The sequence below is a fragment of the Hemicordylus capensis genome, chromosome 5 (genome assembly GCF_027244095.1).
Source record: "Hemicordylus capensis ecotype Gifberg chromosome 5, rHemCap1.1.pri, whole genome shotgun sequence".
Taxonomy (NCBI): domain Eukaryota; kingdom Metazoa; phylum Chordata; class Lepidosauria; order Squamata; family Cordylidae; genus Hemicordylus; species Hemicordylus capensis.
This window is the reverse complement of record NC_069661.1, coordinates 115,956,424-115,974,530: the sequence shown is the minus strand read 5'-3', so window position 1 is coordinate 115,974,530 and position 18,107 is coordinate 115,956,424. Positions and strand designations below refer to the sequence as shown.

The window sequence follows — 18,107 nt, the reverse complement described above, 5'->3', positions numbered from 1 at the left end:
CACACACTTCCAAGCCACACCTTGCCAGGGCATGTATGGGTGGCTCTTGCTCCTGCAGGTTCTGGAGCAAGAGAAAGGTGGAGTTCCACCAGGTTGGAACATCCTGAGGGATTGGGAGTTCAGGTAGGCCAAGCTGAAGCTGTCTCTCCTTGAGCAACCACCAACACTTTTCGCTCTGGTAGAAGTAAGCTGCTGTCTTGCTGCACTTCTCCAAAGAGCAGCCATGGCAGTAGCAGGATGATGCCTAGTGCCTGCAGTGGTGATAACCCACCTGGCCGGAAGGTCCAAAGTTATTACCTCGTCAATGGCCTGGGTGATGAAATGAGGCTGTGGGCAACCAGATTGCCCAACAACTGCACAGGCAACTTGGGAGCAGGTGCGTTGCCTCTAGCTGAGGACATTCCAGGCCTATTGGAGCCAACAGGAGCATTGACCCCCAGATGATGCCGTCGCAGGTGCTGCAGCAGTATCCCCATCATCATAAGACATATGAGGTCCTTGCCTCTGCTGACTGTAGTCCTGCAGTGGATGCAGGCAGCATGGTGTGAGCCACCAGGGTGGAGCTCAAAGTGGGCAGCGCTCAAAATGATCTGGGACCATTTTGGTGGTGGTGGTACTGGGGCTATCTGTTCATTCTGGGGCCCACCCACCCCCTCTCTCTGGGGCTGAAAAGGTCCAGGAAGTGGATGTAGTTCCTGCTTCTCCTCAGTCCCAGCCTTGGGGGGTGGGGGTCGTGCTACCAACGTAGTTTAAGTAGGATGGAGAGAACAATCTGGCTGGGCTACCAGCCGACAACACCTTCTGCTCCACTGCCACAGGAAAAGCTTCTTCCCAGATAGGGGAGGGCTATCCTTAATTCTACCTCAGCCTCCATAGACAGCTGTGCTGCAGGACTAGGCTCCTTTGCAAAGGAATAATCTGTACACAACTACATCATTGGGGTCAACTTGGGAAGTTGGTCCATCTCTCCTTCGCCCATCACAACCAGCTGGATCACCACTCTCTCTGCCTGCCTCACACCGTCCTGGACATCTTGAGGTTTTGGGTTTTGGTTTTTTTGTTTTGGTTTTTTAGAAATTTAAGCCCTAACTCTGACGTGGGGTGATCTGCACATCTCTACTTACAAACACATCACAGCAAAAATGTGGACTCATGCACTCCAAGTCCTTCTCTCATTTACTGGTTTCATCAAAACATAGTTTGCTGTTATATCTGAAACAGGTAAACTATGGTTGGTGCAAATAATAGCTTACCTCCAAACCAGAACTGGAAACCACGTTTAATTAATGACAAATTGCCAAAATATTTTGTAGTTCAACTCTGCTACAAGCATTAGCTACCAGTTTCCCACCACCACCCAAGCTAGAACTTCCGAAATACACCTTTAAATCAAGTATTGTAAATGTTTATTTTATTTTATTTAACATATTTTTATACCACCCAAAACTTACGTCTCTGGGCGGTTTGTGTTGTGTTTAATGTGAGGCACTATTCAGAAAATAACGTTTTAAATTAGAATTATTTTTGTCAGCATGCAAATTTCCTTTCACTCTTCATATCTAATTAAATTTGTTTTGGAATTATGTATGAAAAATTGTTCTCACTAAAGTTTGATAGATGAAAAAGGTTAGAAAACAACGCATGTAAATACAGATTTTATTTGCTTATGATCTGGATAAAGAATAATTGGTATCAAACTAGTGTTTTCCCCTCATGTATTTCTATAATTTCACTAAACATTTTTCTTCTTTTGTATGGATTTTGTTTAGAAGATCCTATTCCATATTTATCTTGAATGACATGTAATTTTATCCTGTTATTATACATGAATTTATCATGCTGTAGGTTTGCCACTGAAACAACCAAACTGTTGGCAATTTAAGATGATAGACATTTAATTTGACTATGGACTACCTTTTTCCTTATTTATGCTATTGTCTTCTCAACAGTTATTGACTTTCTCCTATAAATGACATCTGCTTATTGCACCCAGACAATGAAGACATGAGGCAAGCAAAAACAGTATTCTACAGGGCTACAACGTTATTGATAACAATTTGGCAATTGGCTCTCCACCACCTACAGTGGGCTCGCAACTAGGGCTTGTGACCAATGGTTCGAGCCCATCATTAAATGCCATGGCCAACACCTTGGCTCCAGACAGCCCACTTGCCCTACGGCTGAGGCTGCCCTTCCTAAACAACCTAAAGTCAGGCATCTATGAACTGCATCACCCCCTTGAAACACAAAGCCTTTCAGGAAGATGCAGTGGGTGGGGTTTTGCTCACAAATGGGGCCATGCGCCCCATTTCCAAGCAAATTTCCGGCCAGCTCTGCATTCGCAGCACAGCCAGGAACTGCTCTCCCTGCCTTATAAAAGGCAGGGAGATGCGTTCTCACCCAGGCTGGGAAGTCAGCGCTGGGCTAAGCTGCTCAAAATTGAGCCGCTCCATCTTTGAGCAGCTTAGCCCAGCTCTGGGTTCCCAGCCTGGGCGGGAACGCATCTCCCTGCTTATTAAAGCAGGGACAGCCCCTCCTGGCCATGCTGAGAATGTGGCACTGGCTGGGAATTTGCTCGGAAATGGGGAGTGTCTCCGCCCCCCCCCCCGTTTGTGAACAAAACTTCACCTGTGATGTATGACGTGGTGGCATGGCTCAGGTGCGAGGCGCAGCCCCCGAGGGGCAGCAGCCCAGGTTCTTTGAACCCATTTGTGTAATGGTGGCTCTGCCCCTGATGGGGACTATGATCCCATAACCATGTGCCGTTAGTGCTGGCCTTCCGAATGAGAGAGGTTTCCACTTCTGCCAGAAGACCAGGCAAGGAACAATCCTGCACCTCATCAGGGAGATGGTTCTAAAGCCTCACAGCAATTGCAAAGCTCACATCATTTTTGTATAGGAACTAACATGGTAGTAGTTGTAAATAAATATAAAATAGTATTAACAGTAATGTATCAACATACTACCTGTGCTTCAAGATGTATTGGCTTTCTATTAGTAGTACTGACAGGATACATACACACACATACACACACACACACACACACACACTTACAATATTTTTGTATTAAAATGATTTTTCCTACTCAATGTTGCCCCATATTTAAGTTCTTTAAGCATGTCCCTTTCATAATAACACTTCTCAGTAGTATGAGAGTATGAATGAATGCTTTCTTATGGTCATTGACCCAACATCACAGAAACAATACAAAACACAATGAAAATAATACAATAATACAATGAAAATACAATGAAATAATAATACAATAATACAATGGAAATAATACAATAATACAAATAATACAATACAATAATACAATGGAAATAATACAATAATACAAATAATACAATGGAAATAATACAATAATACAAATAATACAATACAATAATACAAATAATACAGTAATACAAAACAAGGATAACTCAAAACAGCTCAGACCTGATCTTACATGCGGCCGGACAAAATTTGGCCACATACAGTGTTGTAGATACATGGCAATCAGCTAATTAAAAAGTTGTATATCCATCATTCATTCTAACAGTGATGTTTGTTAAGAGGGGAGAGATGAGAAATACGAATATCTCTGTAAAATGAGCAGTATAGAAAAACATGAGTCAACAGTTTCGACACCCTGCCCATAAGGACAGATTTGACTGGTAATACAGTAACTACCCTCCAGTAAAGCTGATGGAAGTGTGTTAGTATCAGAGTATATACAGTTAAAAAACTAGAGACCATTATCTAATTTGATGGTTTCCATGATGAAGCATGCATAATTAAACTCAGTTAATTAAATAAGAGGTTGATGTAAGCAACTGTTTACTTTTTCTTGCAAAGCAATTTTTGTTATGATTCCACTTAAACCAAAATTGCTACATCTGAGATCAAGCAATTTAATGGAGTGTTGTCCTATTTGTCCCCTAGAATGAGACACACACATTAGGTGATAAAAAGGGGGAACAAGTTTTACTTGAAGTTTTACACCCCCACCTCCGGTCAGTATTCAAGTTCTCATATCATCTTCTATACTTCTCTGTGCAGAACAGGTCTATACTTCTGTATAATGCAGGTGTGGGGGAAAATCTAATACCTCTGAGCTAAATCTGATCTGATCTTTCCCCCTATACCTCCTTGCAACTCCTCCTAGGGCCCTTATTAATTTACTCCCACTCTGACTTTGTCTTATTCCAGTGTCATTGCTGTGGGCTGGTTTAGATATGTGTCTGTCTGAAGACAAGAACACCGCAGGAGTTTGTGAGCTTCTTTGGCTTGCATGAAGGCACTTTTTGTGAGCTGGTGCCTCCATATGGTTTATCAATATATTCATGCCTTGATGTCCACAATAGCAGTAGCACTTTTTTCTGCCACAATTGTCATTGGAATCAGGGCAGTCAAGTGCAGGCCATTCATGTTTAGGACATGTTTTGGAAGTATCAGTTCACAGAAATGGCTCTCCTCATGAATTTGGCTTGACCACAAACCCAGTGGCAACCCTGTCCACTCCTAAGGTACACACATAGGAACATAGGAAGCTGCCACATACTGAGTCAGACCATTGGTCTATCTAGCTCAGTATTGTCTTCACAGACTGGCAGCACCTTCTCCAATGTTGCACGCAGGAATCTCTCTCAGCCCTACCTTGGAGAAATCATAGAGGGAACTTGGAACCTAGATGCTCTTCCCAGAGCGGCTCCATCCCCTGAGGGGAACCATGGGGACAGCTGCATGTCTGAACCAGCCCTGCAGTATATGGAAGAGGATTAGAGACTTTTATTCTGCTCCATTCTGTCAATACTTGCTAATAGCCACTTGTATCTGTACATATGTTTGTACTAATGTGTGCCTTTGCATCAGATGTAAATTGAATGGAATGCCATATGTTGTGTGCCCTCTTTGTGTGACCCTGGGAATGGGAGGAAAGGCAAGCAAAATAATGCACATGAGCTCCCTTTTGACCCTCCCTTTTTATGGCCTTCACCACTTGCACCAAGTGGAAGATGTTTTTTCTCTGGCTTCCCTCGCCCCTCCACCAAACAGCCCTAAAATATTTTATGATTCAGCTTCTTCATTTTGGTGGAGTAGAGTGGCACGCATTTATTTTATTTATTTTTACATTTTATATCCTGCTCTTTCTCCAAGGAGCCCAGAGCGATGTACTACATACTTAAGTTTCTCCTCACAACAACCCTGTGAAGTAGGTTAGGCTGAGAGAGAAGTGACTGGCCCAGAGGCACCCAGCATGTCTCATGGCTGAATGGGGATTTGAACCCAGTTCTCCCCGGTCCTAGTCCAGCACTCTAACCACTACACTGCGCTGGCACTGATATGTAACGTGGGAAACAAGGAAAAAATAAAAATCAGAGACCACAATGTATCAGTAATAGTGCTGAAACTTTAATTCCATAGTGTATCAACGCAAATGATAAATGCAACCAGCTAAGCCTAACTAGATAGGTTCCCTGTACCAATCCCTGGTACCTAGATTGGTTCCCAAGTACCATTCCATCTTACATGCCTCTTTGTCTTTGCTTTCTAGCAGCTCCTTGTTTCCTCTTTCTCTGCTATGGTTTCTCCAATTCCTTCTTGGTTCCTGTTTGTGACTCTGGCTTTCTTTGAGTCCCTGACTGACTCTGGCTCTGGCCAGGAATGTGGCTATAATTGAGCAACATGAGACGGATTCTTCCTGGGCCAGGGCCCCATGCTGAACAGGAGCCCCTGAACACTGCTGTTGTCACTCCACCCCCCCCCCCACCCCCGCTCCTGAGACAGGCTCCTTTCACTACTTCTGCTCCTGCAGCAACAGGAGCATCTTCTGTCCATCTTCTCCCTCAGGGATGCTGAACCTGGGGATGAGAAAGGCACTCTAGCCCTATGCAGCATTTGTCCCCTCTGAAACAAGAGCTTTCCTTTCAGGGAAGAAATAAGTAGAAACATGTATTTATCCTCCTTCTCCCAGCCAGTAGCAGCAGCATGATTTCTTTGTCTTCCATTCCCAAAGGTCAAGAAATGTTAGCTTAGTTCATCAGCCAGACAAGCTATGTTGATACTAGTTAGGATTTCCCCTCCACTTCTCAGGCATCATTTTTCACTTCATGGACAAGTAGTCGAGTGGATTTCCTGAGCTGTGGCCATTCCTTTCTCACTGCTACTGGGACATGCGGGGAAAGGAGGGAGGAGCAATAGCCCACAGACTGGACTGAGCCAGAAAGAGTGAGGTGGGGATGTGTAGCATTATCAGTTGGCGATAGTTCCTATTACTGACTCTGAGATGAAGAAACAAAATCTTTTTATCTTTGTTTTTTCTTCTTGACCTGTGACACAAGTTGATGTCAGAGAAAAAAGTCTAATAATTCCTTTTCTAATAATTCCTCCTACATTTTCTTAATATCTGTGACTACTCGGGCTCCTCTCAAGAACAATGAAGTGCTGTTCCATGCACTCTGGAAAGGGGTAAACTTTCTTAGGATTGTGAATTAATTGTCTGCAGCATGTGGAGGGGAAAGAACAACTGGCTCCCTGAAAACAAGGATACTACCTTTTCCTATGTCCTGTGCTTGCTTCTGAGGATATGATAAATGGCAAGGAAGGAGTTGCTTTGGTACTACAATAGAAATCAAATAAATAATAACAATAACAATAATACTTGTTGTTTGGTTACAGATACCCTCTCTTCAGGGACTGTGTGGAATGGGAGGGAGAGTCTTGGCTACAGATACTAATAATATCTTTTGTCAGAAGCAGTTTCTTGCACAACACATTTGTTATCCTCATGTGTTGCATGAAGCCCACATCTCCTCCAACTTGCTCTAATGCTTAAAACTAGGCAGTCTGTTGTACCTGGGAAAATTAGGCTCTTCGAGAATGTATTTTCCTCTTTAGGCGCCCTGTCCAAGAGAGTGCCGGTTCAGAGTCTTTGTACCTGGTGCTGGGCTCTCTAGAGCAGGCATCCCCAAACTGCGGCCCTCCAGATGCTGCTGAAATACAACTGCCAGCATACCCAGCCACAAAAAATTGTGTCTAGGGATGCTGGGAGTTGTAGTTCAGCAACATCTGGAGGGCCGCAGTTTGGGGATGCCTGCTCTAGACAGTGGGGATTCTGTTGGTGTACCATCCACTCCGCTGCCCAGCTGACTCTCTGCTTGACCTCATGGAGGTGGTCTCAGATTTGGTGTTGAGAACTCCCATAATGATTGATCTGGGTGACTTCGACATCCATGCTGAGGCTGCCTTGTCTGGAGTGGCTCAGGACTTTATGGCCATGCCAACCATGGGGCTGTCCCAACATGTGGTTGGCCCAACACATGAACTGTGGCACACTCTGGATCTGTTTTTTTCAACTGGACAGGAGGACGGTGATTTGGAATTGGGGGCTATGCCCTTGTCATGGTCAGCTCACTTCCTTCTTAGGTTTAGAATCTCAGCGGCTATGCCACTCTGTGAGAGTGGGGGGACCTATTAAAATGGCCTGCCCTGAAGCTCCAATGGATTCCTCAGGGCTCTGCAGGATTTTTCAGCTGGTATGGCAAGTGATCATGTTGAAGCTCTAGTTACTCTCTGGAAAAGAGAGATGACTTAGGTGGTTGACACAATCGCTTCCAAGTGCCCTCTCCCACAAAGCAGAAATTGTGCAGCGCCTTGGTATACACCTGAACTGAGGGCAGTGAAGCAAGCTAAGAGACAGTTGGAACATAAGTGGAGGAAATCTCAGGATGAATCTGAGCAAACAAAGGTTAGAGCTCACTATCAAATCTATTCTGTGGCAGTGATGGAAGAGCAGAAATACTTTTTCCCATCCACCATTACATCCTCTCAATGTCTTGGTGCAGGGCCTCTTAAAATCTGGCCCTGGACAAGATGTATTAGAACCCTAGGTAGCATGTGGTGACCATGCTGTTTTAGAGTAAAGTCGCTTGCATTCACCATGAGTTGGCTACAGTGTCATTGGGAGAGGTGTTCATACAGTGTTCATGCCGTGTCATTGGGAGAGGTGTCCAGAGTAACACCTGGTCCAGTTTTGCTGGAGGACTTTCAGTTATTGGTGCCCGAGGATGTTGATGTGTTTAGTCAAGTTTGGCCAACCACGTGCATGCTTGACCCTTGCCCTTCATGGCTTATTACATCTAGTAGGGAGGGAATTTTTCGCTGGGTCCAGCAGGTTCTAAGTGGCTCATTGAGAGAGGGAGTGGTCCCAGCTCAATTGAAGGAAACTGTTATTCGACCACTCGTAAAGAAACCCAGTCTGGACCCAGAGGATGTAAACAACTATAGGCCTGTGGCCTATATCCCCTTCCTGGGAAAGATGCTTAAGCATATAGTGGCAAAGAAACTCCAGACCCTCTTGGGGAAATAGGGGAAATAGATTATCTAGATCTATTTCAATCAGGCTTCATGCCTGGCTTTAGAACAGAAACTGCTTTGGTCGCCCTGTGGGATGACCTGTGGAGAGTGGGGGGGGGAGTACAACCCTGTTAATTATCTTGGACCTCTCAGCTGCTTTTGATACCATTGACTATTGCTTTTGATACCATTGGCGAAGTTGGGTGTGAGAGGCACTGATTGGAGGTGGTTCTGCTCCTACCTCAAGGCCCGTTTCCAGAAGGTGGTGCTGGGGGATTACTGCTCCACACCCTTGGCAATTGTGCTTTGGGGTTCTGTGGGGTTCCAATCTTTCCCCTATGTTGTTTAACATCTACTTGAAACTGCTGGGAGAGGTCATCCAGAGATTTGACCTGATGTGTCATCAGTATGCGGATGACACTCAGTTGTATCTCTCTTTTTCATCAGACACAGGTAAGGTGATGACTGTCCTGAATCAGTGCCTCAATGCAGTAATGGACTGGATGTCACAAAGTAATAAACGTTCAACTTCTTCATCAAACCAGATATTAAGCATAACAATAGAGAGTTTGTGGGGAGAGCAAAGTTGGGAATGATGGAAATGCCCCAAATTCTGCAGTTTGTAACATTTCTGGAGGTTTTATTGAAATCTTTCTTATGAAATAGCTTCATAGTTACATAGATTAGCTTCTGCTTGCTGTAAGAAAGATTTCAGGTTGAACTCTGAATATAGACTGAATTTGCTATAGGTAACACTATTTATTATGTTTGGGAATGTTGAGCAATTATCATGTTTACCAGGGTGAGCAATTATCATGTCTGGGAATGTGGCCTTGCCAGGGTGAGCCCCTACGACAACTTGGGAAGTCCACTTTAGCCATCTGGTTGAGAGAATGCCAGGCAGAAGAGCTGCTGAATATGACAGGAGCAGTCATTGTGGGAGCCACTGCAGAGATTTGAGAGGAAACAGAACAGAAAGAATTGATGGGATCTCATGGATCACTTTGTGCTCTTGCAAAACTGTCTTGCAAAGCTCTTGCAGAAGAGCTGCTGAATATGACAGGAGCAGTCATTGTGGGAGCCACTGCAGGGATTTGAGAGGAAACAGAACAGAAAGAATTGATGGGATCTCATGGATAACTTTGTGCTCTTGCAAAATTGTCAACAGTCCGTAGAGCTACATCTGCATAGGTGTAGTGCTGAGAGGGAGGGAAGTCTTAAGGCAAGGCTTGGAGAGGAGGCAGCCTATGAGGAGTCCAGATGATGATGAGGAGGAGGACGACGACACGGTGTTGGTTAACTGTGGTGCTTGGGGGCAGGAAAAGGATACGGTCCATTGCAGAATCCAGGGGCCAGACACCACCCTCAGTTCTGACACACTTAATTTTGTTTACAAAAAACTGAATTGCCTTCTAAGTATGCTTGGTCTTTTTGTCTTGAATTATTTAACTGGAAGTTATATTTTCTGTGCTGTTGCCATTGTCACCTGGAGTATGGACCTGTCAGTAAGGGGCAAGTCAACAATTAAAGTCCTATATATAATGATAAATAGGTAGTGTTTCCTGAAGAATCCCACAGCAGATTTGCAATCTACAGTCAGCAAACCTGCACAAGCCCTGGGATTGCTTATTGGTCAGGTTATTTCACTTAGCTTTTTTGACATTCTCTTTATCTTGAGGGGAGTAAATCGGAGTGGTTATTGCCATGCTTGGAATAGCTGGATCACCTAGATGTTGCCTTGTATTTCCAGAAAATCTGTTAAGCTAAGGTATTTCTCATACCGAACTTCGTAGTCAAAGTCAAGTCATGTTCTGGTGGTCTGCTCATACTCTAGTACATCAAGGGATGGAGCCACCATTGCACAGCGGGGAGGGATCAAAGAACCCGGGCCACCACCACCAGTGGCCGTGCCTGGTGCCTCAGCCACTAGGAATGTACAAACTGGCTCGAGTTCGAGCCAGTCCGACATTGAACTTGGCTGGCTTGAGGGCTTGCCCTCAGCTCGCCCTCGAGCCAAACCTCCTTGGCCAGTCCAGGGGTTCTAACAAAAAAAATTGTTTTTAACAACTCAACAACAAATATATATATACCACTTTTCAACAAAAGTTTCCAAATCTGTTTATATAGTGAAATAATGAATGAATGAATGAGATGGATTCCCGTCCCCAAAAGACTCACTGTCTAAAAATAAGCCATAAGATAGACACCAGCAACAGTCACTGGCGGTACTGTGCTGGGGGTGGACAGGGCCAGTTACTCTTTCTCTGCTGTATAAAGAGAACCACCACATTTAAAAGGTGCCTCTTTGCCCAGTTAGCAGGGTCTGACCCAGGCCAGTGCGCATGCGCGGCAGTCTCCAAAATGGCCCCCACCAGCATGAAGAGGCCCAGAACGGCCCACACAGGGACTAAAATTACCCAAACCAGGCCAATTGGAGACCAGCGGCAGGCTGGCAGGGGGAGGGTGAATCACTGGAGACCCCCCTCCCTGGTGGTGAGTTGTTGAAAAACAATTTTTTTGTTAGAACTCCCAGACCAGCTCAAATTCGAGCCAAACCAGGGGTATGTTCGAACATGCCCTGTTCCACCCCAAACCCAAACATACCCAGTTCCCTTCTAGTCTGGTTCAGGCTTGAACTGATCAGGTCATACCGGTTTCATGCACACTCCTACCAGCCACACACCCTGCATCTTACAACAGACGCAAAGAGAGCATGGTTGAGTTTGCCATCAGGGCCGCATGCCCCAATTGTGAGTAAATAACATCCAGTGCCACATTTGCAGTGGCGGTGGGCAGAGAGCCCCTTTCCCTGCTGTAGGGAGATGTAGGGAGATGTAGGGAGACACTCCCTGATGTAGGGAGACACATTCCCAGCCAGGCTGGGAACCCAGAGCTGGCTGAAGCTTTTCAAAAATGGAGTTGTGTTACAAGCAGGGAAAGGCGCTCCTTGCTGCCACTGCAGACATGGCACTGGATGTTATTTACTCACAAACGGCCCTGTTTGCAACCCCGACCACACACCCTCCACGTCTGATGTCAGACACAAAGTGCATCTGACATCAGATGCTGATTAGGGGACTGCGGGCCACTCCCGGCAGCTGAGCACAGGCTGGCGGCGGCATGGCTGAGTAAATCTAGCAATACTATTGTTAGGTCGCTAAGAAATTAGCTACAGTACCATTGTAAGAAAAAGAAGGGCTACAGTTGTGACTCTAATACTTGACTAATGTTGTTATCAATTGCTTTTTTCATGAATGCAGTATACATACTATACAAGTTAGGAATCTGAGACTTCGTCAGTTGAACAGTGATAACATGTTAGGAATGTCTGACTTACTGGTTACTTCAATCTTTTACACTAGTCTTCTATTGAAAATGGAATCCTCACCCCTGGCAACTATAAATTGTTTATAGTACCTGTATTTCTTGTTGGATGTAACACAAAATGTTTCAGATATGTAGTACATGTAAAATCAGATTAGTGCTTAATTTAACTGTCACTATGCTGCATGTCGAGATGATGGAATGTTTTCCAGTTTTTTAAAATGAAAACAATTGCTAACCCTCGATTCCCGTAGCATAATCTTTCATTATAGTGGGGGGTTGGCGGCAGGGGGAGGAATTACCTATGTTTTAAAAATGCATTCCTTCTCATTGACACTGACATGATTTATACATATTTTAGATTGCCCTCTTGTGTTATGTTTGGGGTTTTTTTTCCAGTTGTATTATTTTTCTTTGCTAGACGGTTGGAGCAAAATTCAATCAAGGTTATTCCCCCTGGAGCTTTCTCACCATATAAAAAGCTTCGAAGAATGTGAGTGAAAAATATTTTGAAATTTATATAAAAACATTCAGATAAAAAACAGGTCATGGTTATACAAAATACCTTCCGTCAATGTATGAGTACTTAAGGATGTCTGACAGCTGACAGCTTAGTTGATATGGCTGTATCTGATTGTTTGGTCTGTGTAACATCTTTGTCATGTTAATAGCTGCCACTTATGACAAGTTATTAATAGAAATTAACATGAACATGTAAATGAAGTTGGAAGTTAACAGAAATAATATTTTAAAAATATTTTTGAAGTGGCAGCACTGCAGTGCAATATCATTGATAGTGTAACATTCAGTGTCCATACTAATCTAATCTCCTTTATCCCCCATATAAAGAATACATTAAAGCTTCTGATTATTGCCAAAATTTAAGTGATTGTTTTGGGATGATGTAATGTACTAAACTATTTTAAATTAATATTGTATATACTTTATAAAAAGTTTAGAAAAATATATAATATGAAAGCTAATTAGCCAGACTTTAGCCTCCTGGAAAGTAGGCTTATGAGATCACCCAGCAGTGTGTGTGTGTGTGTGTGTGTGTGTGTGTGTCCCTATCAACTTTGCAATACCTGGACCAATATGAACCAATTTGGTACAGTTGTAGGGACACATAGAGACACCTCAACAACATTGTTTGTAATGATGTCATCCACCCCAATTCAAGATGGCAGACACATAAACATTTGAGGCACAAGTGGGCTAACTTGTCAAATGCCTAACCTCTTTGAACCAAATTTGCTACAGCTGTAGGGACACTTACAGATGCCTCAGTGCCACATAGTTTGTGATGATGTCATCCACCCCGATTCAAGATGGTGGACATGTGAATGTTTGAGGTACAACTGGGCTAACTTGTAGACCTATTAACTGATTTGAACCAAATTTGGTACAGTTGTAGTGAGTGACACATAGGGACACCTCAATGGTGTACTTTGTGGTGATGTCATCCACCCCAATTCAAGATGGTGGACACGTAAACATTTGAGGCACAAGAAGGCTAACTTGTGGACTGTCTAACCGATTTGAACCAAATTTGCTGCAAGTGTAGGGACACATAGGGATGCTTCAAGGGTGTAGTTTATAATGATGTCATCCACCCTGATTCAGGATGGTGGATGTGTAAATGTTTGAGGTTCAAGTGAGCTAAATCGTAAACCACCTATCTGATTTGCACCAAATTTTGTCCAGTTGTAGGGATAGTGAAAGGAAAGTAGGCAGATTAGTTCTAACTAGAACTTAATTATTAGATCTGTTAACTTATGCTTTATAAAACTGAAATAAATATCTGCTGTTTATCATTTTCACTGATGATGAAGCCTGACAAGATTATTTGTATGCTTCAATTAATTTAATACAATTCCATTCTCATTTTAGTGATCTAAGCAATAATCAGATCTCAGAAGCAGCACCAGATGCTTTCCAAGGCCTGCGCTCACTAAATTCACTGTAAGTATAACTACCATCTCTCTGAAGAAAGGCAGAATTCCATGCTTTCTTGGCCTCAAGTGGTGAGAGGTTTTGATATCACTGAACTTCTACACTGAAAGATACCAGCTTTGTCTCAAGGAGTAGCTTCAGTGATAAGGTCATAAAAAGCCCTGCTGAATCAGACCAGAGGTCCATCTAGTCCAGTATCTTATTTCCAGTAGTGCCCAGCTAGATGCTATCTTCTAAAGGAGATAAATGCACACCTGTTTGCTCAACAGTGGCTTGCCTCTTCAGCAGTGAGAACTACTATTGTAAACATAGTGTGAATGGTGTGCTTGATTTCCACCTGTGTGCATGTACACAGCTTTTGGCTTATGGCCCTAGCCAGTACCCAGTTGCAAATGCTTTCATGTGTGTGCAAAGGATCATCTCACACATGGAAGTATTTAATGGGACTTAATTTTCTTAGATCCAGATTTTTTTTATCAGCTTTATTGTACATCTATCCCTCAGGGAGTTTGCAATCTAAGCATGTTTGTTTAAAATTAAATCCCCTTGAATTGAACCTATTTTGGATCAAAATTGTAAATCTACGGGCACAGAACCAGCTGGCCTGGTTCGATCTGGCACCCCATCAAACCCCCCTCCCATTCAGATGGGGGGGTCATTAATGTTTGATTGTGGTTTTTGTTTTTGTTTTAAATTACCTTTACTCCCCTCCAGGGATTTGTTGGAGGTGGCAGGCTGGGATCTGCGGAGGTTCCCCCTTCCCCCACCAGCCTTCGATATGCCCCCCTCCAGACAGTTTTGATGGGTCTTTGCTGGGCCACACAGGGCCGTGCCACCGGGAGAAGGCCGAAATCTGGCCAAAGAGTGCCCAGATGGGAGAAGAGCTTGCCAAACCGGCCAGAGGGAGACATATCGAAGGCTGGCGGGCGGAGGTGGAACCTCCGCAGGAACCCCCCCATCTCTAGCAACTCCCCAGAGGGGAGTAAAGGTTAATTTTTTTTAAAAGCAGTCAAACGTTTGTGCACCCCCCCTAACATTTGGAGGGTGTTCAGTCTGGGGTCAGACCGAACAGGGGGTGGTTCGGTTTGACCCTGGACTGTCAAACCGAACTGGCTCGACATAGGTCCACTTTGCACATCCCTAAAAATTTGCACAGGGCTTGGGAGGTTTGGACATATTCTTTAGCTTTGACCCCCACCCTTGATCTTGCTGCTTATGAAAACAGAACTAAGCGAATCATAGTAGGTGCTTCAATATTCATATTTCTGAATGTGTGACATACACACCATGATCTTTAGTATTTCTGTGCTTTAGGCTGAACAGCAAATTTAGAGCAGACCTGCCCAAATTGTGACCTACCAAGTCAAATGAAGCTCACTAGCCCTGTAAAGTGCTTCACAGGGAGTGGGTATGTGGTTTGCTTTCTTCCTTTCTTTCTTGATTTTTGTTATTCCAGCCAGGCATCAAAAGCATAATCAATCAATCATCTTTATTACGGCCCAAGACCAGCATAAGACAGAAAAGTAGAGCATGACAAAATAGTAATAAAAGCAAAATATGGAACCATAAAACTATACTACTTTAAAGTTTACTACTATATACTATAAAACTATATTATTATACTTCAGAGCTGCTACACCTTAGACAAGAGGGCAGCTATGAGATAAAACCTTTTGTAAATGGCTATATTTAAAGAATTTTGAACATATAACATATATAAAATGCAAAAAGCAGTGGCTAAAATGGAGTATATAAAATAAGATAGCTAAATGTGAACACTAGAAAAGATAAGATAGTCAGCAATTTAAAGCTATGCAGAGCTGATGAAAGGCTATGGCTGGCATTCGAGGCCCAGCAGATCCTACGTGCTGCCATGAAGAACTTGGCAGTGTTGTACATGAAGACCAGGTCTTCATCCTAAAGCAACATCTGGTATAGACATGCCTTGGGCATCCTGGATACTTGAAAAGTAGCAGAAATATAAGCTTTGCCCAACCATCTCTGTAAAGGGGGCAAAAGAGGAGTACATGTTCTGTTGTTTCGACCTCCCCAGTGTCACAGGCACAAAGTCTCTCTGCAGTTGGGATCTTTCTGTATTTGCCTTCCAATACAGCAGAGGGAAGGGCATGACACGTGTGAGGTAAAAGCCCTTCTGTGGCTTGGAATTTCCGGCTGTGACAGGTACGCGGCAGAGGAAGCATAGTATTTGTATCTTTCCAAAGACAGGAAGGTTGGGACCCTGCCTGAGTTGGCCTGGCACTCAGTGTCCATTATTCTCTGTTTGATGACTGCTTCTGCCTGGTCACAGTCCATAGCAATTAGGAGGGTCGGGGGGAATAAGCCGAGGGACAACAACTTAGTCCACACAGCCCTTTTCCAGGAAGACTGAAAATTGTCCTGCAGGGTCAAAGGGGCCAGGCCCCGGGGGCTGAGGGATAATTTAAGCCAGAGGTTAAGAATGGTCATCCACACTCTGGCGGCAACCTTCATCATGCTGTTTACCAAGTGTAGGGCGGCATTTGAGACACAGCGAGACACTTGGCCATTCTTAGAAATGTAGACAGAACCCACTCCAATGTGGCAAGATTGAAGGGGGGCCCTTGATTGAACACCGTAGAGAAGTTGCGCCAACCTCTTGGCCTCAAATAATTTGAGCACTGCAGGAACTCATTGGCCCCCTCCAGTCCATAGGAATTTTAGAATGGCAGTGGAGCTCCTCTGAGCAGTGAGGGCAACATGGTTGCAGTGGGCCAGAAGCATGTAGGACCACCCCCAGATATTTGAAACAAGCGACCTGTTCGACCTTTTGCCACAAAAACATAATATTTACAGAGTCCATGATACATGGCTGAAAGAATACAATCTGCATATTTGATCAGCTGTTATACTGTTCTGAATTAGGGTTTTATTATTGTCTCCAAAATCTTACCTAGAAATATCCTTAAATCTTTAAGTGGACCTAACCAAAAGGAAAGGGAATTAGCTTTAACATCAATAGTAGTAGAAGCTTATTATGGTCGTTGACCAGTCATTACAGTTTGCATAATATATTTACATTTTACAGAGTTTTGGAGTTAACAGTACAAGCTTTACGCAATTTGCAAGCAATAAAACAAAACTTGGCCACATTAATAGAAATCACTGGTTTAAAATTTGACAGCAGATATTCCAGATAAAAAAAGATCAATGTGGCCAGGATATTTCTTTATAAGGGGTAAAATAAGGTTAGAACGACTATCCCTGTAGAATTGGCAGTAGAGGATTACATGAGCAGTTGTCTCTATGTCCCCTGAGCCACAGGGGCAGTGGCACATTGAATAAAGTATTCAATTATATTTTCCCTCCAAGACCGCAGCAGGGAGAACATTTAATCTGGCAAGGGTCAGGGTTCTCCTAAATTTGGATAGGAGAATGTGGTTTAAGTAATCGGCTGGTTTGAAATTAAAACTCTGAACGCCTATATACATTCCCTTTGGCAAACGTGCACATTCCTCTTGGAGGTCTGTGTCTAGGAGCCGTTGTTTGATAAAATGGATAGCCTGATCAAAACCCCAGCCAATGAGTTAAACATCAATATACCTTCACTGTGGGGTTAGAGAGTTGATCAATATGCTATTAGTGTTAAGAATATAATTCCATATTCAAACTTGAGAGGTTTTACTCTGCTTGTTTCAGGGGTGTATAGTTTTTAAAGAATTCTAGAGGAATAAATTTTGGTTTTCAATCAATCACTTTTTGGAATTGATTATTTGTTATAGTGTTCTCTATGGAAACAAAATCACAGAACTTCCCAAAGGCCTATTTGAAGGACTTTTCTCTCTTCAGTTGCTGTGAGTATATATTGGCTGAAAACTGATTTTGTTTTTGTTCACTGAAAAGTGATTTTTGCATTAAAGGTTGTTTGTACTCATGAATATATTAATCTTTTGGGACTGCTTTGTGCTAGGAATATCAATCCTTGGACATTTACGCCTTTTAGCATCATTACATCAAAACATACAAGCTGTAGTTTGTGCTTGCCCTACAAACCAAATTGTAAAGCAGGGTTTGGTCCTGGTTTGCAGGGCAAATACAAGCCATGAGGCTCTACACACGATCAGTGTGTTGAGCCTACAGGGCATCTGTGGGGAGAGCGGGCTCGGTCGGCCACCCACACAATTACCGGCTCTGTCATGGAGCCGTAGGGGTGGCGGGGATCAAGGGCCGCCAGGCCCCAAGAAGTCCCAGGATGCCCTGTGCGAGTGCGCGGGGCATTCCAGGGAGACCCCCAAGGCCAGAGGGGCTTCGCCTCATGAGCTGCCATGGCGTGGAGCTCGCCGTTGTGACTCATGGTCCCCAAAACAGGGTTAGTGGAGCACTCGCTCCTCTAACCTCATTTAAAAGGGGGGGCGGATACTGACTGAGGTTTGCTGCCAGGAGCTGCACAGCTCCCATGGCAGCACACAACCATGGGAAAGAGGGCTTGGTTCCCTTAGTCCACTTTCCCACGGTC

The 18,107-nt window shown here is 43.8% G+C and overlaps 1 protein-coding gene across 8 annotated transcripts in view; it reads left to right on the top strand.

Moving 5' to 3' along the window:
• The window catches only part of SLIT2 (slit guidance ligand 2), a 426,589-nt gene that overhangs the window by 297,289 nt on the left and 111,193 nt on the right, over positions 1 to 18,107 (top strand). For all 8 annotated transcript variants that reach the window (XM_053253821.1, XM_053253820.1, XM_053253817.1 and 5 more), the window contains 3 exons: positions 12,084 to 12,155; positions 13,553 to 13,624; positions 17,374 to 17,445. In XM_053253821.1, the coding sequence (XP_053109796.1) occupies positions 12,084 to 12,155; positions 13,553 to 13,624; positions 17,374 to 17,445 (216 nt within the window). The remainder of the gene's footprint in view (positions 1 to 12,083; positions 12,156 to 13,552; positions 13,625 to 17,373; positions 17,446 to 18,107) is intronic.